At 36.0% G+C, this 23,902-nt stretch overlaps 3 protein-coding genes across 3 annotated transcripts; all 3 read right to left on the bottom strand.

The window, feature by feature from the left end:
- Positions 1 to 3,744: 3,744 nt before the first annotated feature.
- On the bottom strand, positions 3,745 to 6,786 carry LOC132175655 (uncharacterized). The gene is made up of 2 exons (XM_059587665.1): positions 6,254 to 6,786; positions 3,745 to 4,975 (listed from the first exon to the last, which is right to left on the bottom strand). The coding sequence occupies exons 1-2, from the start codon at positions 6,716 to 6,718 to the stop codon at positions 3,857 to 3,859; spliced, it is 1,584 nt and encodes a 527-aa protein (XP_059443648.1). The 5' UTR covers positions 6,719 to 6,786; the 3' UTR covers positions 3,745 to 3,856.
- On the bottom strand, positions 6,769 to 12,466 carry LOC132173540 (uncharacterized). Its single transcript, XM_059585053.1, has 4 exons — positions 12,138 to 12,466; positions 11,992 to 12,091; positions 7,914 to 9,069; positions 6,769 to 6,980 (listed from the first exon to the last, which is right to left on the bottom strand). The coding sequence occupies exons 1-4, from the start codon at positions 12,464 to 12,466 to the stop codon at positions 6,829 to 6,831; spliced, it is 1,737 nt and encodes a 578-aa protein (XP_059441036.1). The 3' UTR covers positions 6,769 to 6,828.
- A 1,193-nt stretch (positions 12,467 to 13,659) lies between these two features.
- LOC132173539 (uncharacterized) lies at positions 13,660 to 22,373 on the bottom strand. Its single transcript, XM_059585051.1, has 4 exons — positions 21,760 to 22,373; positions 19,156 to 20,346; positions 15,821 to 16,360; positions 13,660 to 14,896 (listed from the first exon to the last, which is right to left on the bottom strand). The coding sequence occupies exons 1-4, from the start codon at positions 22,213 to 22,215 to the stop codon at positions 13,724 to 13,726; spliced, it is 3,360 nt and encodes a 1,119-aa protein (XP_059441034.1). The 5' UTR covers positions 22,216 to 22,373; the 3' UTR covers positions 13,660 to 13,723.
- Between the last annotated feature and the right edge of the window lie 1,529 nt (positions 22,374 to 23,902).

Raw genomic sequence — 23,902 nt, 5'->3', positions numbered from 1 at the left:
AGCTTCTATATAAGGAACAAAGCACAAGGTAAATTTGTGTGTGCCAAAAAAAACGTGAAGCACCAAAGGGAGGAGAAAAAAGAGAGAATTTGAGAGAAGGAGGTACAAGGGCAGCAAGGGTGTTTTCTTCTTGGTGGTTTTTGGAGGAGCCAAAAACAAGTGATTAGAAGAAAAAGGGTGCTGCAGAGTGAGAGAAGAAAATAGAGATCAGCCGCCATCTGTTCCAGCAAAAGAAGAGTTTGTACATCTGTCTTTTGTATTCTATTTTGGGAATAATCTTTCTTGTGTGATAGTGAGATTTGGGTGTATTAGGGCTTTGGGATCTGAGTGATTTTCTCTCTACTATTTTTGTACTCCATCTTTTGATAGTGGATTTTCTCCGGGTCGTCTCCGCTAGTGGATGTAGGCTTGTTAAGCCGAACCACTTAAATCTTTGTGTCGTGTGTGATTGCTTATCTTTGTTATTCCGCATTCTTCTTATTTTTCGCATCTCACGGGTCTTGGGAAATAGGATTAATTTCCTAACAACCACATGATGGGTCAAAGTCTAGTCGCAGTTGTTTGGTGAAAAAGCCGCTGTAATTGTTGAAAAAGGAGACAAAAAGTGAACCCACTCTCACTAGGCCGCGCAGCTCCTCTCCAATCCCAACATCGAAGCTTCTTGGCTTGATTTGCTTCCAGAGAACTTTTTTCTGCAACCATAACAAACAACCCAAGTGGGTTTTCCAATCAGATTCATGTAGAATCAACAGGGATGAGCTTGTAAGAAGAGGGATTTGTAGTTTGTCGTAGATGTGGAACTTCCTGTTTCTGCTGATCTGTTTACGAAAAAGTCAATGCAAGGATTTTATGCAAAATATCCCGCGTCTTCCGGACGAGTAATGCCGAAAATTACTTTCTTTTTTTTTTCTTGACCAATGGGGAAAAAAATTTGATTGAAACTGGTAATAATTATAAAATAAAAATATAATTTGTTGCATGGCTCTTTTTTAAATCAAAATGTGTCCCCAGTACTTGTAGTTTCCTTTCCAAAAATTACCCCAAAGGGCAAAGGCAGAAGATCAAGATTCAAGGAATATGAAATTAAATAATTTCTCTGTTTTATATAGGCAGAAACCTTGCATTTGTTGAAAAAGAAAATGATATGAGGTTGCTATTGAAAAGACAAGAAGAAGCAGATCATACTGTATACAATCATATGTAATTTGATAAAAGTTTTATTTGTAATTTTCGAGGTACCAAGAACTTGTGGAACACATAAGTAATCATTGATTTTTTTATTTTTTTTTTATTTTTAATGCATATGGGCCAAAGTACATCTATTGTACCTTACAGACAGCGAGATGACAATGATAAATAATGCTAAGTATTATTTTTTTATTTTTGTAAAGTTGATGTGATTTTTAAAATTATTATTTAATCAAAATTTAAGTATGATTCATCTAAACTTTAATGGTAATTTTAAAAGTCCCATTAGCTTTAAAAAGATTTTAAAATAATAAAAATACGATACCTAGCATTATTCAACAATGATTTGCTTGGTTTGACAAATATAAAGGAAAAATAACTTACCCTCAGTTAATCACACTTTTTTTAGCCTTGAACTATCATTTGTAAAAAATAAAGAACTCAAACTATCTTTGTGTGACATTTTAGTACCATTTGGCAAACAACATCCATCGCTATGGCTCTGTTTATGTTTGGTAAGGAAAAAAATGAGTGTAATAATTAGTATAAAAAAGTGAAAAAAAAAATAGTATTAAAAAGTGATAAAGTTTTATTTTATAGTGATTTTTTATTTATTTATTTAAATAGTAGTAAAAAGTGAATGCTGTGATATAAAAGTAAGAATGTTTTAATTTTAATTTTTTTTTTTTTTTTTATGAATTAAGTGAATAGTATTTGAGAAGGGGTGTTGTTTAACAAACAACCCCTTTGTCCCCTCAAATTATCATTTCGTTGTGATTTAGCCCATCTGTTAGTTGTTAAATGGAAGAAAAATGGTGTCTCGACTTTGAAGAAAAAATGCAAAACTATTTTTTAAAAAAAAGAAAGAAAAAGAAAAAAAGAAAGAGAGAGGTGGCTAAGTGGTTGACAACACCTCAATTCCTCATTTCCTCCTCTCATATTTTTTCCTTAAAAAATGGAGCAATTAGGGCATTTCAAGTTTAATATGGACATGTAAGTCATATATGCCATTTTTTATCCATTTTAATCCTATAATCTAGTGGATGGGTAAATTACAACGAAATGATAGCTTGAGAGAGTAAGTGTCACAAAATAATAGTTTTAAGGTGTTTTTGCCAAATGATAGTCTAAGGCAATATTGACATTTCAAGCTTGGCTAACAATTTTTGATAGACATGGTCTAACCCATATAATTAAATGAGTTGTGTTTTGATTGAACTTATATTCATACATCGATACGATCCGAATCTGACATGCAACATTTAAGAATGATAATTTTTAGCATGACTCGTGAATCCGATACAAACTCTGTACGAAGTTAGCGGGTTAGGATTGAAGGATCTAATCCGTTTAATTAAATATAACAAAATAATTGCTTAAAAAGGTATTCATTTATGGGATAAGTGTATTTTCCCTCGCAAATAATAATGAAAAAACATTTTCGCATATCGTCATGGCATGCGCAAGGGTTGTCCCCTTCGCTTGTAATTAATTAATTTCGATCTACTTTCTTACAAAATAATAATAATAATAATAATAATAATGAATAAATAATTTCGATCTACTTGAGGAAAAAAAACGAATAACGTTGACCCCAAAGACTATTTGCCCACGTTTCCTATCTTAAAATATAAAATAAAATGAGATAGTCAAAAAGTTTAGTGGTTCTACTTCTATTTACACAAGTCTATTCACCATGATATAATATCCCACAACGTACACTAAGTATTTATTGTCTGACTTTATTTTATTTTATCAACATTTAAAAGTTTTTGTAGAGTCTTCAAGAGGTACCTCAATCGACTGGGACCACGCTTAATGAAACGGAAGTCACTAGTTCGAATCTCCCTCCCCTCTTGTGCGGACATGTCAAAAAAAAAAAAAAAAGTCTTTGTAGATAATAAAATAGATAAAAATGTAAGAAAATTATAGATTTATTACAACAACTACATTAGTTTGCCGTTATGTAAAGGCGTTGACAAAAGAGAAAGCTTGCTTTAAAGTTTATGCCAAGTGCCTACCACTAATAAGAGTTTATGCTAAGTGCCTATCACTAATAAGAGTTTATGATAATTTTATAAAATAATTAAAATTAAAAGAAATTCATCTAATTCAATTCAGTCCATGTTTTAACCAGTGCTCCAATGTATTTTTTACGAGATTTTTTTTTTAAAAAAAAATTAGCATAAGGAAAAGTGGAACTCAATTGGGAATTTGGAATGTGACAATCTAATATCATCTCGATCATATAACTTGTCGTGCTTCCCATCAAAGAAGGAAACAGTCAGTCGATGACCACAATATGTCGGTATCAATATGTTAAGGCATCAGCTACTCTATTCTATTACTTTCTCGAGATACATTATTAATTCCCACATACTAAATTTAATCAATATTTCTGTGAATATCTTGTTGCATTCAGCTAATAAGCCATTAAGCTGAAGCTGCATATTCCCACCCATTAAGAATTTGCAGCAACTTTCCTCTTTCATGTGTAGCAGAAAATCTGTAAGACAATTTGTTATCACGATCCCCGCGTCGCCGTACTGATCTCACTGATCTCAATCCTAACCAGTAACCATATAACAAATTCCCAGAACAAATTATGAAATTAAGACAATTTAGTCCGGGCGATTACACTTGAGACAGTTGAGAAACATAAGTTGTCTCATGATGTTACAGAATGCTTCAATCTTCTGAGCACAACCTGTTGATAGAAACTCTTGGTGCGAAAGAACAAGGCAATAGCAGCAAGAAAACCCAAAAAGACCGCGGATGCGATAATCAGAAAAGATAACATAAAGCAATGAGTACCGAAGCAGGAGTCATCTTCCCCGCTTGCTTCCTTGTCGTAAAAGTAGCCAATGACTCTCACAGAGAAAATATAAGATCCAAGAGGAGTTGCTATACCTATAGTGTTGTAAATGGTACCCAGGTGCCTCACACCATATATATCCGCAGCGATCGTCGGCATTAGTGACCACTGTGAGCCAAAACAGATTCCCACCAGAATCGAACCCACATATAAAATTCCGGGGAAACCAAAAGCAATTAGAATCTGACCGACCACCATTCCGGCAAGAGTAATTGCCATCAAAACTGGCCTTGTCCAACCTCTTGTGTGTAGCAAATAATCTGACAAATACCCAGCTCCAATGCGGCCAAAAAAGCTCCATATACTCCATAAAGAGACCAAATTGGTAATCTCCAGAGTAGCGTAATTGAGAGATTGTCCTATTTGGCTGAAGTTATTTATCAAAGCCAGCCCAGAGCCCATTCCACCTACCGCGGCAATAAACAATAACCAGAAGTTTACGGTCCACATGGCTTGCAAAACATTCATGCCCTCTTCATGATCATCAGGCAGAATTCTGTCGTCATGGTTCTCCATCAAAGGACTTGTCTCAACGGACAAAGTTTCCGAACAGATGTTGGAGTCCTCCAACTGGGCTTTGACTGCAATTCCAAGTGGGGATGCAAGTAGAAGCAAAAGAAGTAGTGTAAAGGTAAAAATGCTTGCCCATGAGGGCAAAGTGAGGATGTTTCGCAAGATAATTATGATCATGAGATAAACAGCAATGATCAGAGCTCCTGCAGTGAAACGATTTAAGTGCTTCCTGTCATGATCACTTGTGTTTGGTTTGTTATAGACTCTCACAAAAAACATAAGCATGAGAGAGACGGACGTAGGCAACAGAGCAAGAATCAGCAGGAAGGCTCTCGCGTTTCCCTTGCAGAATGTGTCGTACGCTTGGATTACTATTGCTCCACTAATACCCATAAAGCCCTGCCAAAGAAATTCAGAAGGTTGAATGACAGACATCATTGCATACCTAGCCAAGCAAAGAGCACCGATGAACTACCACACGCTTAAAAGGATTTTTGAAATTTCAAGACCTTTTGATTTTACTCTTCAAACTTTCAATTTGATGCAATATATTATAGTATGTTACTTTTTGGACGTTAAAAGTGATGAAATGACTTTTATACCTCCTGAACTTCTATAAAATTTCAAATTTACCTTTAATTTCAAATTAAAAATTAGAGTGTAATTTGGTCTTTCTACTAGTTTCCGTTGAATTAAGATCCTCTCTAGTATAAATGAACTGGAGAATATCAAGTAGTTATAGTAAATAGGTATTTTTATCTCCTAAAAAAGTGAAAAGACAAAAATACCTTTCAAGTATAACTAATGAAATATTTTCTAATTTATTTGAATTAGAGAGGATCCTGTTCTGTTACCGTTAGAGTTTAACGGAAAAAATTGATAAAAGAGTCAATTGCATCAATTTGAAAGTTCAAGAGGTGGGACATCAACGAGTCCAGTTGGAGGGTGACACTAAAGGGGTGATATCTGCTGTCATGTCCTCGGAACAATCTTCTTGCAGAGAGGGGCACTTAATAGAAGATATCAAGGCTGCAACACTGGGTCTTCATCAGTGGAAAATGGAGTTTGTGCGACGGGACGGGAATGTTGCTGCCCATATACTTGCCAAACATGCTGTTGCTAATTGTCTAAACAGGTCTTGGGTTGAGGATATTTTCCGGCTTGTATCCATGAAACTACCCGGTTGGAGCAAGTTGCTTCAGCTTCTTGAATGTCTAATGAGAAGCATATCATTTTTTTCAACAAAAAAAAAAAATAAATAAATAAATTCAGGAAGTGAAATTGAGAATTTCTTTTAAGAAAAGCACGGTAATTCAAGGTCCTAAATAAAGTTATCGCAATATAATAATAATAATAATAATAATAATATTCATTACATTCAAACATATTTAATTTTTGTCATATGCATGGTTTGAGTTGGGTGGATTAACACATGGGATTTCGCTATTCATAAAGGCTTATACAATTATATGTACTGCCAAAGCTATCTGCTTTTATATATAAATTAATATTTGTTAACGAATAAAAAGGTTTACTAAAACCTTGGAACTTCACTGAATTATTGATATTTATGTATCTAACTGGCATCTTGCTAAGTCAATGGCCAATCAAAGTATTGCTGAAAAATAATTACGAAAAAAAAAAAGTATTGCTGAAATATAAAATAAATATACGTACCTTGACGATGCCCACAGCGGTCCCACTAGAATAAGGGAAGTTTTGAACGCCGCACACGGTGTTGGCTGTGGTAAAGAAAGACATAGCCTGAGCCGACAAGAAGAAGAAGAGGCACATCAACGGCACCGGGGGGCGAGGGATTAACCCCACGACGGAAGCCCATATTAGAAAGTAGCCAACGAAGCTCATGATGGCCCCCACCAGGACGACCACCCATGGCCCACCAAAACCCGAGTGGTTACGGTTACGGTTACGGAATGTTACGGAGGAGTATAAGAAGCCGGCGAGGATGCCGACGCTGCCGATGTCCTTGCAGACGGAGACGATGTCGAGCGTTGATTGGTCGTAGCCTTGGGTAGATTTCAATACTGAGGAGTAGATGGTGAAGGTGTATAGGGCGCAGCTAGACTCGATCCATATGCCTGCCACGGTGGCCATCCATTTGTTGCTCATCAGCTTCGCCATCTCCACCCTCCCACCAAATAATTCTCGATCTCTTTTCCTTAATTTCCGGCTTTTCCTTAATGATGTTTTTTTTTTTTTTTTGGTTGGTTCTACCGCTAGCTAGCTCTTCCCTAAAGTAATAGTACTATAGATGCTCTTTGTCGGTTGAACTGTGTGGATTGAGAAAGAAGAAAAGATGCTTCATTTTCTGCAGTTGCAGGTAATTTCTTTGTCGTGTGGCATCCACATACAAGTAAATCATGAGTCATGACACAGAACCTGCCTAAGAAACGTCCACCAAAGGTGTGCAGTTAATGAGATAGGCTACCTGTTACAAAAAAAAAAAAAAATGAGATAGGCTACCTAAAAAAATATATATAAATATAAATATAGGCTATAATAAGCATGAATTGAGTTTGGATGCAATACCTAGATATAGTAGTACATTTTATCTAGTAGGTGGAAAGTGTGGCTATTATAAGTGCGGCTATTATGGTGCTTCAACCACTTCTTCATCCCTGTAGCCTTTTTTTCCTTATTCAATTAAAAAAAAAAAAAAACCACTTCTTCATCAATACATGTCAATTTTATAAATTAAATTAAAAAAAAAATCTTCCAACTCGTTTTTAGTGGTAATATGATGTAGGGTGGTGTAATGAGTTCGCAATAGCAAACAAAAATAGAATTGCAACTCTTCTTAAATTAAGATTTTATCAAAAAATTAAGGTTAAAGGGATAGAAACTCACTAATGGAGTGTTTCATATTGATAAACTGATCAAAATGCATAAACTGACCACTAAAGTCATCTTATGAGGCTTATATAGAGCCTAAATTCGAAACCCTTAAAAATAATAATAATAAAGGAAAACGAAATAAATACACTATGTGGTAAAAATAATGCAAAATGACAACTTTTTCCCAGTAAACATTGAAATTATGAAATTTTCATGAAATACAAAATTGTAATCTTATGAATAGAGTAATGATATAAGGAGAACTAGAGTCCTCTTATAATCCTAATAAATATGATGTGTCATTTAAAATCATCATTAAGTTTGAGACGATTATTATTGAATTTTGATCTATCGGTAATTTTAAAAATCACATCACATTTGAGAAGTTTATAGTCCTCCTTATATTATTATTCAGATGGATCTCACCAAAACAGGTAAAACTGGCCAGCATCGTAAATTCGTAATATAAATTATTGCTTACATGTTAAAGAATGCTTCAACCTGCTGAGCACAACCTGCTGATCATAGTGAGTCTTGGTGCGAAAGAACAACACTAGAGCAACAAGAAAACCAAAAAACGCCATGGATGCCATAATCAGAAAAGATAGCATAAAGCAGTGAGAACCGAAGCAGGAGTCGTCGTCGCCGCTTGCTTCCTCGTCGTAAAAATACCCAATAACTCTCACAGAGAAAATATAAGATCCAAGAGGAATTGCTATGCCTATAGTGTTCATAATAGTACCCAGGTGCCTCACACCATATATCTCCGAAGCGATCGTGGGCATTAGCGACCATTGTGAACCAAAACAGATTCCCACCAGAATCGAACCCACATATAAAATTCCAGGAAAACCAAAAGCAATAAGAAACAGACCGGCCGCCATTCCGGCCAGAGTAATTGCCATCAAAACTGGCCTTGCCCAGCCTCTTGTGTGTAGTAAATAATCTGATAAATACCCAGCTCCAATGCGGCCAAAAAAGCTCCATATACTCCATAAAGAGACCAAATTGGTAATCTCCAGAGTAGCGTAGTTGAGAGATTGTCCTATTTGGTTGAAGTTATTTATCACAGCTAGCCCAGTGCCCATTCCAGCTAACGTGGCAACGAACAATAACCAAAAGTTTACGGTGCACATGGCTTGCAAAAGATTCGTGCCCTCTTCTTCATCATCAGGCAGAATTATTTCATGATATGCTGGAGAAGGATTATTCATGGCTGCAGAAGACTCGAAGGATTCGTGGTTCTCCTGCATCAAAGGAGTACTTCTCTCAATGGAAAATGCGCTGGAGTCCTGCCACTGGGCTTTGATTGCAATTCCGAGTGGTGATGCAAGTAGAAGCAAAAGAAGTACAAAAGTAAAAATGCGTGCCCATGATGGCAGAGTAAAGATGTTTTCCAAAAGAATCATAATCATGAGATAAACAGCAATGATCAGAGCTACTGCAGTCAAACCATTCAAGTGCTTCTTGTCATCACTTGTGTTAATTGCTTTGTTATAGATTCTCACAAAAAACATAAGCACGAGGGAGACGAACGTAGGCAACAGAGCGAGAATCAGCAGGACGGCGCTCGGCTTGCCCTTGCAGAATGTGTCATACACTTGGATTACTATTGCTCCACTAATACCAAGAAAACCCTGCCACAGAAATTAAGGAGCTTGAATCACACACATCATTGCATACTTTCAAGCAAGAACACTGACAAAGTCATAGAATTCTTGCCAAAGGCAAGCATATTATGTCTAATTAATGTGAACGGCCTTGTTCTGTGCAGCAAGCACAATCTTCCAGTTCGTTTTCTCTGCAAAACAGCAGGTTGAGAAGCCGAATGTTTGCTGATATGGGACTGCTGGGTTGGATTGGTGTGTTTCTAGTGCTGAATTTGTTTTGTAGCAGCGTTTAACAAAAAAGCTTAAACTGATAGGAAAAGATAAATTTAATCACTTAATCATTACAGTAACCGTTTTTGTGTAAAGTGTAGAGGTGCTTAGTTTGTAAAGGGTTAGCTCTTTGTGTTGAGTTGTTGTAATGGTTAGTTGCTAATTGCAACTTTGTTCTAGCTTTTGCTAAATGGTACATTGAGTTTTTTTTGTTAGGTTTTGGTCCGAATAAAAATTGATTGATGTAAAAAAATAAATAAAATAAAAAAAAATAAAAGAGAAAAAAAGTAAGAATGCATTTTTTTTGAAAAAGTGAAAAAATAAGAATATTCAGTATGAAAAAATTTTAAAAAAAAATTATTTTGTAGTAATTTTTTTTTTGAATAGTAATATAAAGTGATTGATGTGATGTAAAAAATAAAATAATATTAAAAAATAAAAAAGTGAGATAAATAGTATTGGACTAAAATTGTTTAACAAATGCACCCTATAAAATTTCTTGTTCATAAAAAAAAATAAATAAATAAAAAATAGCACTGACAAAAAGATGTTAATAGTAGGGCAAATGCTTTTTTGCATTCTCTCACCCATCTCCCCACTATTTCCTTTCTTTTGTATTTATTTATTGGGAAAACTTCAAATTGGCCCCCTTAACTTTTATCCGATTTTACAAATCTCTCTCTGAACTTTCAAATCTCTCACTTTGGACTCCTGAGCTTTGAATTTCTCTCAATGTGGACCCCTTCGTCAGATTTTAAACATTACATGACGTTTATACCTTGACTTTTGTATAAAATTCCAACTTCATAAAATTTATTTTAAAAAAAAAAACGAAAAATCAGGAATATTTTGGTTTTTTTTTTTTTTTAATAATTTTAACTGTTAAAATTGATAGAAAAGTCCTAATTGAGAGCAATACAAAGTTTAGGGGTCTAAAGTGAGATATTTGAAAGTTCATGGATTCATAAAATCGGGTAAAAATTTAGGAGGCCAAAGTAAAATTCTTCCTTATTTATTTATTTTGAAAAAATGAAGATGTTGAAAGAAAGATGATGAGGAGATGGGTGGAATAATGCATTGTAGCAAATCTCTAATAGTCGGCATCAGGACTGACATGTGGAAAATAGACTGTACCTATCTTACCCTGGGGCCTGGACATGATAATTTAAAAAGTTGAATGAAGACAAAGTTGATTTTTCAGAGAAAGATACATCATAAGTCACGCTTTTCAATGCTATCTTCTTGTTAAGGGGTGGCAAAATGGGTACATGACACGACCCGATTACGACCCGCGGGTACCCGTTACACGATTAGCCTATATCCAGACACGACCCGTTTAGCTAAACGGGTAATCGGGTTTGACACGATTATGACACGAAAATAGCCGGGTAACCCGACACGACCCGTTTTACCCGTTTAAAATAACCGGGTCTAATTGGGTAGACACGACCCGACACGACCCGCTTACTTTAAACTATAAATTTTTTTAAAAAAAATAAAAAATAAAAAAATTCAAAATTGTAATAATAATACTAATACAATAATACATCAATATAGTCAATACAAAAAATTGAGTTCCAAGAGATTAAAGGCTTTAATAAAGGATAAGAAAAAAATATATATATCGGAAAGTGACTGTAATTGACAAATTGTATTCCAAAAGAAATTACTAAATTCATAATTTCACCTAAACTTAAAAGTTAAAAGTTAAAACAAGTAAGTTCATTTATTAAAATAGTCCACTTATTATTTAGTCCTACATGTAACGAAAGTGTTAAAAATTAATTTAAACAATGAAAATCTAAGTTTTCTTGTTGGCTTTCTCTTTTGTTGGTAATTATGTATTAACTTATTTCTTGAAGCAGGCTTCCTTGTTCCCAAAGGCTGAAAATGGTAAAGTAAGTCTTAATTTCTTAAAGTCTGTACTTAAAAAAAAATAATAATAATAAAAAAAAAATAAAAAAACTAAAAAAATAAAAAAGTCTTAAAGTTACACATGAGGAGTCCGCAAGGCAGAAAAAAAAAAAAAAAAAGAAATAATAAAACATCCGAGTCTGGCGGGTCGACCTGCCAACCCGCTAGACCCGGATACTGTGTGGGTCTGGCGCCAAGGCAGAAGAAAAAAAAAAAAAAGAGAAAAAAAAAATAATAAAACATCCGGGTCTGGCGGGTCGACCCGCCAACCCGCCAGACCCGGATACTGTGCGGGTCTAGCAGGTCGACCCGCCAGACCCGCACAGTAACGTGTCTAACGGGTCGACCCGCCAGACACGAAATTTTCGGGTCTTAATCGGGTAGACCCGATTATGACCCGAACCCGATTAGCCCAAACCCAATACCTGTTTTTTCGTGTCGTGTTCGTGTCGGGTTCGCAGGTCGTGTCAAAATTGCCGGCCCATTTATTTTTATGTTCAATTCGTATCATTGAAGCTCCTAACTTAAAAAATAATTAGAATATTCAACGGTGAATTGAATTTTTTTTTTTTTTTTTAAATGTCACATAGCTTGATTTTTTTATTTATTAATTAAATGAGAATTAAAAAAAAAAAAAATTATAGAACAAATCATTAAAAAGGTTTTGAGTTTTAATAACAAATAATTGGAACTTCAGTTAATTATAGCAAAGTACTAGTCATCAATGGGCAATGAACGAGAGTATTGTTGAAAGAGAGAATATACCTTCGTGATGCCCCACAACGGTTCCACGACAATAAGTGAAGTTTTGTACGCCGGAGACGGTGTTGGCTGTGGTAAAGAAAGCCTGAGCCTGAGACGCCAAGAGCACGAAGAAGCACATCAACGGCACGGGGGGCCGATGGATTAACCCCACCACGGAAGCCCATATTAGAAAGTAGCCGACGAAGTTCTGGATCGCCCCAGCCAGGTGGACCACCCATGGCCCACCAAAACCCGAGTGGCTACTACGGCTACGGTTACGGTTACGGAACGTAACGGAGGAGTATAAGACGCCGGCGAGGATGCCGACGCTGCCGCCGATGTCCTTGAAGACGGAGACGGTGTCGAGCGTTGATTGGTCGTAGCCTTGGGAAGATTTCAATACGGAGGAGTAGATGCTGAAGGTGTATAGTCCGCAGCTACACTCGATCCATATGCTTGCCACGGTGGCGATCCATTTGTTGCTCAGCCTCTCCATCCAAGTTTCCAACCACTACTTCTTCATGGATCTTCATGATCTCCTCCTATCTATCTCCTTTCCCTTTCCCTTTCCCATTTCAGAGGATTCTTTTTGTCAGTGCACGTGGGTCCTACCGCTTTTCCCTTTGTAAATATCTTAGCACTGGAGTGAAGGAATATTGGTCCACTGCCAGCGTAATAGTATCTCTTCTCTTTTTACGTGGTCGGACGCCGGTTTGTCTCTAAATTCTAAAAGTCAATTACATATATATATATATTTTTCTTTTTTGTCATTTTAATAATAAAGGTATTTTTAAAATTACAATTTATTCAAAATTTGATAATCATCAAGTACAATGTTAATGGTAATTTTAAAAGCGCTAAACGATCCGAGGTTTATTCTGCTAGATAGATCCGAAGGGCCCCATCCTATCAAGGTTCCCCATCATCAAAAAAAAAAAAAAAAAAAAAGTGGAATGAAATAGTTTTTGGGCCTGTTTGGGATCTTCTGAGGCGTTTAAAAATGATTTTAACACTCAAAAAGTCCGTTTGAAGAAAAAAGTATTCATTTGGTAAAAAAATTAAAAACATTTTTAGCGGTCCAAAAAGCCTAAAAATAGTCAAAACGCATTTTCGGTAAAAGCTTCATTTAGCCTTTTTTGAGTTAAAATTTCTATTTTTCAAACACAATTACAAACCGGCTCTAAGAATAGTCATTCTAGTCCATGAGAAAATGATTATTCCAAAGGTTAGAGTATATGTATACTTTAAGTCAAGAAATTGAAAAACCATCAATCACTTATATAATTTTTATGGACCAACTTATTTTCTTGTTAACTCATAAAATTAGAGAGCAATTGGCTTTTTCAGCCTTAATTAAGGCTTGCCTATCTCAGGACAATGCAACCAAAGCCTTTCACTGCCTAAAAAATCATGAAGCTCGCTTACCCAAGGGCTCGTCTGCTTAAAAGTTTGACATGCTGACATCATGAACCAAGATTAAGAAAAGGCCCGTCAATTAAGTCCACGACTAGTCGGAACGCACCACGACCAATCTTCCATCCCACCATGTCAAGTAATGGCCTCCTAAGCCTAAAACCTCCCCAATATTTGCAGAATGATATTTTCACGCTTTGATTACACGACTTCAATAGTCTTCGATTCCCTTAACATAATACCAACTAGAGGCCCCAAAGCCCTAATAGTCGATGATAATTTGTAACTATAGGAGATACAATTAACTTAATCATGAGAGAAAACAAAATCATTACACAAACTAATTCGCGGATTTACTTATCACCACCTCAGAATACTTTAACCTTCTGAGCACAACAAGCTTATAGAACCTCCTGGTACGAAAGAACAAAGCCAAAGCAACAAGAAACCCCAGGGAAGCCGTGGATGACATAATCAGAAAAGATAACATAAAGCAGCGAGTACCAAAGCACGATGAATCCTCACCACCACCACCACCTGCTTCCTTGTCGTAAATATACCCCATAACTCTCACAGAGAGAATATAAGACCCGACAGGACTTGCTATGCCAATGGCGTTGAAAATAGTACCCATGTGCCTGACACCAAATATCTCCGACGTGATTGCCGGCATTAGCGACCACTGTGAACCATAACAAATGCCGACGAGGATCGAACCCACATATAAAATTCCGGGCAAACCAAAAGCAATAACAAAGTGGCCGGCAGCCATTGCTGCTAGAGTGGTAGCCATCAAAAATGGCCTTGCGCAGCCTCTTGTGTGCAGCAAAAAATCTGAAAAATACCCAGCTCCAATTCGGCCAAGAAAATTCCATATACACCATAAAGAGACCAAATTGTTGATCTCCACAGTAGTGTAATTAAGAGATTCCCCAATTTGGCTCAAGTTATTAATCACAGCTACCCCAGACCCCATTCCACACACCATGGCAATAAACAACAACCAGAAGTTTAATGTGCACATGGCTTGCAAAAGATTCATGCTCTCTTCATCAGGCGGAATTGTGTCATCTAAAGCACCGTTAACGTCACCCTCTCCACCGAGCAGTTCATGATATGGTGGAGGATCCTTGGCTGCTATTAATGATGTTTGTAGAAATCGGGTGGAGTCCTCCCTCTGGGCTTTGATTGCAATTCCAAGAGGTGATGCAAGAAGAAGAAAAAGAAGTAAAAGGGTAAAAATGCTTGCCCATAATGGGAAAGTGACGAGGTTTTGCAAAATCACTATAATCATGAGATAAGCAGCAATGATGAGAGCTACTGCAATGAAACCATTCAAGTGCTTCTTGTCATCACTTGTGTTTGGATTATCATAGATTCTCACGAAAAACATAAGCACAAGGGAGACGAACGTAGGCAACAGAGCAAGCATAAGAAGGAAAGTGCTGGGGTTGCCCTTCCAGAATGTGTCATACACTTGGATCAGTATTGCCCCACCAATGCCAATAAAGCCCTGCCAAATGAAATTAGTTAAGCTTGAATGACATCACAGCATATATATATACACACATATCATGCAAGAGCATTGACAAGAAGATTTTATAAGCAATCATTCAGTTATTTATACAAATTAGAAGCTTTATGAAGACAATGACTTTTCAGAGAAAAGATATACCGCAAGAGCTCTCTCTAACCATAAGAGAGATTTTGTGGTAGGATTTTATTATTAATATTTAATTTATTAGTGGAAACTTCATTTTAGACTCTGAACTACTGTACGTTTTAAAAAGACTCTCCTAAATTTTAAAAACTCTCAATTTAACCCACTGAACTATTAATTTGATTCAATTGATCCCTCTGTCATATTTTAAACCTTTAAAGTGATAAAATAATGTTTATATCCTAATTTTTTTATAAAATTTCAAATTTATCATTAATTTCAAATTTTAAAAAATAAATAAAAAATCAAATAGTAAATTGGTCTTTTTAGGCATTTCCATTAGAAGTTAATGACTAAAACTAACGGAGGGAATAAATTGATTGAAATTGTAAGTTCATAAGTGTAAATTGAGAATTTTTGAATTTTAAAAGGTCTTCTCAAAACCCAAATAGTTTAGAGGTTTAAAGTGAAGTTTTCTCAATTTATTAAATTGATATGTACTTTTAGAGCACATAATTATGGCGTATACTTTAAATACAAATATTACAAACTTGATTAATCCTATTAAAAATATATGTGAATAATGTTGTCATTACCGACCACCTTTTTGATTTTTTTAACAATAGTTGATATAAGAGTGGATTGAAAGTGCCACCACAACAAAATTAAATATAAAATAGGATGAGAGTGTCATTTCTCTTTAACAAATACTATTATTATTACTATTATTTACTCACCAATGATGATTGCTATTATTGAAAAAAAAGAAATACTAACCTTCATGATTCCAACAAGGGTCCCACCACAACGAGGGAAGTTCTGCACGGCAGGAGCCACATTCGCTGTGGTGAAGAAGGACTGAGCATGAGAGGCCACCAACATGAAGAAACACATCAACGGCACCGGAGGCCGCTGGATCAATCCAACGACGGAGGCCCAAATTAGAAAGTACCCCACGAAGTTCTGGATCGCCCCCGCCAGATGGACCACCCATGGCCCACCCAAACTCGAGTAGTTACTGCTGTTACGGTTACCCAGTGCCACGGCGGAGTATAAGACCCCAGCTAGGACCCCGGCGTTGCTGCCGATGTCCTTGAAGACGGACACGGTGTCTAGCGTTGATTGGTCGTAGCCTTGGCTAGATTTCAACACCGAGGAGTAGATGCTGAAGGTGTATGCTCCGCACCCACACTGGATCCATATACTCGCCACCGTGGCTATCCATTTGCTGCTCAGCGGCAGCCTCAGCCTCTCCATCCCTGCAATTTCTTCTCCTAAAATTTGATTTTGCCTATTTTTATTGCCACCACGCATTTCCTTTGAAATGTTTTAGAGTGCGCTCACGGGCCACCCATATTTGTCAGACGACAATGATGTATATTTATGAACGTGTTTTTCTTTAGAAAGTAACATAGTATGCTCTGTCCTTTGTTTCGCCAAATTGTTATAAGAAGAGAGGCAAAGAACATTGTAAAGAGATCTATGAGAGGGGGCTCTGTTCCATTTTGAAGGGTCCTTGAGTGGACTCTCTAACAGAGGCAAGAATAATAACGAGAATGTTAATTATAAAAAAATTTCAAAACGCAATTTCATCTTTACCAAACTGATAGGACAAAGTTTTCTTTCAATTCAGTATTTAAAAATGATATGTATCCTTTGAACATGTAAAAATATATGTTTTTTTTAATAATAACGACAAAGTTTTAATAGTTTTTATTAAAAATTCATGTAGATCTCACATGCTATTAAAAAAATATACATGTATCATTTTTATAGACTAAGTTGAAAGAATTTTTTCCAACCCAATTTGAAAGAAAATTATGTCCAAACTGATATATGTGGTTTGTTCTCCTATCAAAATTGACGCTTGTGGTCACATAAAAAAGTTTTGTTTGAATAGTAATAAGAATTGGTTGATATAGTCTCCAAGAGGTAACTTAATTGGCCGAAATCACGCTTAATGAATCGGAGGTCACAAGTTCGAATCCCCCTCCCTGCTCTTATGCGGACATGTAAAAAATAAAAAATAATAATTGGTTGATATAATATAAAGGTTCAAAGAATTTTGAATTTTTTGTGAAAAAAAAAAAAAAAAATTGTTTAGTTAGGTGAAAAAAGGAATTTATTTATTTATTTTTATTTTTGAGACAAACGGAAAGGAGAAGGGGATGGCTTTACCAACCAAATGATAATTTAAAATCGAAAGGTCATGATTTGATTAATAATTGCCAATTTGCCAAGTCTTCTTTCTTTCTTTCTTTCTTTCTTTAGAAGCTTTGAACAGACGTACATTATGTACAATGTGTCCGTTTCTGCAAGAACACAACGGCCACAGGGATCCGAATGACATAAGAAAAACTCCTAACCAAATTGCTTTTTCTAATTTTGGGTCCACGTAACGTGCACTACTTAGCTAAAAGTACTATTTGTTACTTTACCCACTATTCTTTTGAACATATTTTCTACTTTATTCTTTATTTTTTTTAAATATTATTTTTAAGTTTTATTATTATTATTATTATTGTTTTCGTAAACTACTTAGGAAAAGAGAGAGAAGACAAGCAAAATATGTATTTTAAATAAGGAGAAGACAAGCTGATGGATGTAATTTTTGTCTCATATTAGCTAAATATACAATATATGAAAGTTTTAGAACATTACTCTTAATTAGTGAGATCTAATCCTCCCTACTTATCCTGATACATTGACATAGTGATAGTGTAGAATTACTACGCGGGATTTGATGCTACATTAATGGCATCTAGGACCATGGAGTATTAATTCTAACAAAAGTTGTTAATGCTTTTTAGATGGTTTGTTGTGACGTGACATAAACATAAAAATAGTTTGAAGTGTGTTATATGCCTAAGTTTGAGAACGGGTAACAAGTCGACAAAAAGTAAAGTTGCATGATCATATTTTCTTAGTTTTACCCATGGTGATGAATGCGGTGAAAATCATAGGATAGTTGAAAATTCATAAGATTTTGGAAAAACTTCACTTAAGACTCATGAACTATCACGCATTTTTAAAAAATCTCTCAAAAATTAAAATATTCTTAATTTCACTCCTTAAACTTTCAATTTGATGCAATGTACCTCTTATCGTCAGATTTAAAACGTTAGAAGTAATAAAATGATCTTTATACTCATGACTTCTTTTTCTTTTTTTTTTTAATAAAATTTCAAATTTACCCTTAATTTCAAATTAAAACTAAAAATAAAAAACGAAAATCGAAGGTTAATTTGGTCTTTTTAGTCATTTTCGTTAGGGGTTAAATCTGATGGAGTGGTCAATTAAATCAAATTGAAAGTTTAAGGGGTTAAATTGAGAGTTTTTAAAAGTTAGGGGAGTTTTTTCAAAACGCGTTGTAGTTCAAGAGTTTAAAGTGAAGTTTTTTCTAAGATTTTCCTATGCTGCACCTATTTTCAATTAAATTTTGTAGGTGAACCGGCCAGAGGAAGGTGAGAGACTAAATCAAGTGTATTTTCCCCCTTTCATTTAAAAGATTAAACTAGGCTGGTATTTAAAGAGCTGGTACTTTCAAATGCTTGGAGTACCATACATTTCACTAGAATTTGTTTACAAACCGAAGTGATAATTCATATTTGATGAAATGATTAACAGTTTATGGTTAACAAATTAATTACTAACTAATTAAATTAACAACTCATATTTTTGCTTAATCTTTTCACCAATTTGTAAGAAAATTTGTAATAAACATTGTAGTACCACTAGTAGCACTCGAATAGAATAACTAGTTGCCTGACATGATATTTCTTTAGAATTTCAGTGGTTGCTGGTAATTCTTATTATGGAGAAATTCTTATGCCAAATGAGAAGAAAAACCTTGCCATGTATCATCATTCCATGGGTGGGAAATATATAAGGATTTCATCACTTTTACAAAGGGAATCAAGGGATACAATTCCATACAAGGTGATGATGAACTGCAACCATAGGAAATAAATATCAAAAAATACCACAAATTATAACTACCCTTTTCTCTTGGAAACAGAGATACATACCTTTCACTCAATAAAAAACAAGCAAAAAGATAATGGCCTCAATCAATTACATTTTCCCCGTACTCAGATATTTACTTCTCATCATCTTGAAGAATGCTTTAACCTCCTAAGCACAACCAGCTGATAGAACCTCCTAGTCCGAAAGAACAATGCCACAGCAACAAGGAAACCCAAAAAAGCCACAGCTGCCATGATCAGAAAAGATAGCATAAAGCAGCGAGTGCCATAGCAAGAGTCATCATCCCCAGATGCTTCCTTATCATAAATATACCCAATCACTCTTACAGAGTAAATATATGATCCTGCAGGACTTGCTATGGCTATAGTGTTGAAAATAGTACCCATGTGCCTGACACCAAATATATCCGAGCTGATTGTAGGCATCAATGACCACTGTGAACCATAACAAATTCCTACTAGGATTGAACCAATGTATAAATTTCCGGGAAAACCAGAAGCAATAACAATGTGGCCAGCAGTCATTGTGGCTAGAGTAATAGCCATCAACAACGGCCTTGCCCAACCTCTTGTGTGTAGTAAATAATCTGAAATATATCCAGCTCCGAAACGGCCAAGAAAATTCCATATACTCCATAAGGAAACCAAGTTATTTATCTCCACAGTTGTGTAACTAAGAGATTCCCCTATTTGGCTCATGTTATTAATTGTAGCCAGCCCTGAGCCCATTCCACACATCATGGCAAGAAACAGCAACCAAAAGTTCGCTGTACGCATGGCTTGTAAGAGATTCAAGTGTTCCTCTTCCCGAAGCATTTTGTTGTCTGAAGTTGCCCCGACTTGGCCCTCGCCACTTGGCAGTTCATGATACTCAATAGGATCCTCTGCCGTAGAAAACTTTGGGGGTATGATTTGCTCATCATTGTCAGTTAAAAGATTACTATCAGTTGAATATGTTTGTGGTGATCTCTTTGAGTCCTCCCTCTGGGCCTTGATTGCAATCCCAAGAGGCGATGCAAGTAGAAACAGCAGAAGTATGAAGGTACAAATGCGCGCCCATAATGGCAAAGTGAAGATGTTCTCCAGAATTATGATAACCATTAGATAACCAGCAATGACCAGAGCAACTGCAGAGAAACCATTTAAGCGCTTCTTGTCATCATCGGTGGTTTCCTTATAAATTCTCACCAAAAACATAAGCATAAGGGAGACACATGTGGGCAACAGAGCAAGCATCAAAATGTATGTGCTCGGCTTGCCCTTGCATAATGTGTCGTACACTTGGATTAGTATTGCTCCACTGATACCAAGAAAACCCTGTCCAGAAAGAAGGTAGAACGACACATTTTCATGATTCTGGGCATAGCAGACTTGTAGCAAGAGCATTGACAGAAGGATAAATTATAACTAGCTAAAGGAACTTGTGGATAATAAATACTACAGATTTAACCATTCATTTCGAAAGTAGTAGAAGTTCCATGAAGACAATAACAGGGCATTTTGTTCATCAATGACTTCAGAAGGAATATTTATCTTTCATATACAAATTGTTACAAAGAAAAATTCAGTCATTTCCAATGGTTAGTCAGAACACCGCATATAAGCAAATGACCAATACAAACATTCACCGTATTGGCACAATATGATTTCTGTACTTCATTTGATTCAAAAGCAAAAGGAAGAAGTAGATAAACTTTGGTTGTTTTAGTTTGGTCATGCAGTGCATTAAGCCCCAATAAACTACTTGTACCTAATCTAACGCTCAAAACCTGTACCCAACTTAAAGAAGAAGAACAAGAGTGATCGGGAGTTTCTTCCATGAGCTTGGTTTCAGGCTTTCAGCTATATAGATCTTCCACACTCAAGTTGTACCTCCTTCAGGCGATGTAGTAGGCCTAAGGGCAAACATTTCCTACATTCCTTTTTTCTTTTTTTTTTTCCACCACTTCTCACTCGTGAAGAAATGACAAAGCCAGAGGAAAGTTCTAAACGCTTTCACCTCCAAAGGAACTTGTATGCATGAAAGCATAGATTTTGGGCTAAAGCTCTAATAAGCCCCATTGTAAAACTTAACCCTGAGAGCCACGACCTCAAAGTGCACAACCAAACATTACTTGTATCTATATGTTTGGGAATGGGAGTTTGAGCCCACAAAAATACAGGGAAAAGTATAATTAAATTCACTATTTCTTATCAATTTGGTGATTTAAAACAAAGTCATATACACATTATCACTTAAAAATGATTATTCAATGTAAAACTTCGAAGCTACGAGTGTCTGATCTTTTCATGTCGACAATGTGGACCCAGGTGTTATACGCTACGTTTTTCAATTGAGCACGCATTCTGTAATGGGAGCCACGGCCACCAAAACCAAAATAAAGAAGAGAAAAACAGAGACACATGGTAAACGTCGTTGTTGCGTGCACCTGGCCGCAACTTTACTCAGCAGTTGCCTAATTCCACTGCGCTACTGCGAATGCAATTGGTGTCGCATATGATTATTAGCTCACCATTGGAATTATCTTCACACAATTGGAACTAATTAGAATTCCAAAGAATGAATTTTGAGATTCCAAAGGTGTGTTTGGCTCTTGGAACTAATTAAATTTGTCTTTTTATCAATTAATATCTAAACGAACTAACGAAGTAAATAAACAAAACCCAGAACCGAAGATCCGAGACCGTCGGATTAATCAAGGTGAAACAAACAGAATCCACACGTCGTACCTTCATGATGCCCACGATTGTCCCACCATAATCAGGAAAGTTCTCTACGCCACTAACTACATTGGCGGTGTTGAAGAAGGTCTGAGAATGAGCGGCGAGGAACATGAACAGGCACATCACCGGCACGGGAGGCCGGTGAATCAATCCGACGACGGACGCCCACATGAGGAAATACCCCAAGAAGCACTGAATCGCCCCCGCCACGTGGACCACCCACGGACCACCACGTACACCTCGGGTGTTATGCGTGACGGAGGAGTAGAGGAGTCCTGAGAGGACACCGACGTTGGCGCCGATGTCCTTGAAGACGGACACGGTGTCGAGCGTTGATTGGTCGTAGCCCTGGCTTGATTTCAATACAGAGGAGTAGACGCTGAAGGTGTAGGATGAGCCGCAGCTGCTCTGGATCCATATGCTCGCCACCGTCGCTGCCCATCTCGTGCTCAGCATCTCCATCTCTCTGCAATTCTTTCTCTCTCTTGTGCTTCTTTCTTAAGTACATAACAGTCCTTTCAAATTACCAAAACAATATCAATGTTTTGTTAAGATGCATCGACGATGTCTCCCACGGATAGGTATACCTCTTATGAAGTAGAAGTTTTCGAATTCCTCACCGTGAACATGTCTCCAAAAAATAATAATAATAATAATAATAATTGCACAAACAATATTTTTAATAGTTTAAAAAAATATTATTACAATTAAAAATTAAAAAAATAGTATTATCAATTATGATAATTTAAAGAAGCATGTAGACTTTCTCTTATCATATATCTAATAATTTTTTAAAACTTAATTATTATTATTATTTTTTAAACAATTTATAAACATGAAACGGTCAAATGTTTTCAGAGTCGAAGCCCAAGCCCAGCAATTCGATTATTATCTTGGTCAGCTCTCACATGGTCGAAATCGGAGATTTTGGTTTGGGTGGAAGCGGGAAAAAGGATTTGGCGGAATTTTGAGCGATTGGAGCAGGGAATTGGATTTTGGGGGACTGGGGTTAGGGTTTGGTGAAATAATGCAATAATAGGAAATAGGAAAGAGATCTCTAGAGTCTAGAGGAGAGTAAGTACATTCTGACATTCTAAGTCTGTCGTGTGTAAATATATTGGAGTGTGAAAACACTGAAAAGGGAATCCAATTCCCACGCTCGGTTTGGAGCGTGGGGAACGCGATCAAGTGAACAATTAGTGAAAAGGGAAACCCATTCATATACTCGGTTTGGTGCGTGGAATCACGATCGAGTGAACAATAGGCATAGTGAGCCCGCACTCTTATTGAATTAATTAAAAATTAGCCAAATTTTAACCAGTTTTTTTTTTTTTTTTTAATTACTATTTTCTGCAAATATTTTAAATCTCAGTCACTACTCTAAAACGTATTATTTTTGTTTTATATTAAAAAAATATTATTTCATATTATCTCGACATTTTCACGTGACCAACCATCCTATTAAAAAGTTCTGAAACCCTATTGACATTGGACCGTCTGTATTTCAATAGAGCATCATGAAATGATCAACTACCCCTCAATCCTCAATTCTCACCTAACCATTAAAGCATGCAAATAGGCAGACATCTTAATTTTGCATAACATCCCCTCTCATCTACCACAAGGGACCATTGCAAACGTGATAGGTTCAGTTTTGCACCTAAACACCTTTTTTTTAAAAAAAAAAAAAAAAAAAAAAAAAAAAAATTAATTTATCCGTAAGACCATAGAATTGGTGATTTTTTGCTTGACCCTAGTAAAACAATTAGTGAAGATTTTTGTGAAGATGGATGATTAAGAGATAATTCAAGTTGTTTTTTCATTGAATACTATTTATCTCCACACTATACAAGGGAAGCCCACAATTTTGTTCTATTAAAAAAAAGGCTAGAAGGAGCAATTAAAGTGGCTATTCTAACCGTACTCAACCTAATGGACAAGCCAATAACTCCAAGCGCTTTTCATTATGAGATTTAACTTTCAGGGATGGAGCCAGCTTTGAATTTAGAGAAATCTGGGGCCAAAAATTTTTTAGAGAGAGACCAATTAACAAAAAATACTTTAAATTTTTTTTTTTGCCTCGAAAATTTAATCCCCATTGATACAAACCGAATGCTACTAAACCACACCCTCGGTAAACTTGGAATTG

The sequence above is a fragment of the Corylus avellana genome, chromosome ca3, assembly GCF_901000735.1.
Source record: "Corylus avellana chromosome ca3, CavTom2PMs-1.0".
NCBI classification, from domain to species: domain Eukaryota; kingdom Viridiplantae; phylum Streptophyta; class Magnoliopsida; order Fagales; family Betulaceae; genus Corylus; species Corylus avellana.
Note: the sequence above shows the minus strand (reverse complement) of the source record. Positions and strands in the feature narration are given on the sequence as shown.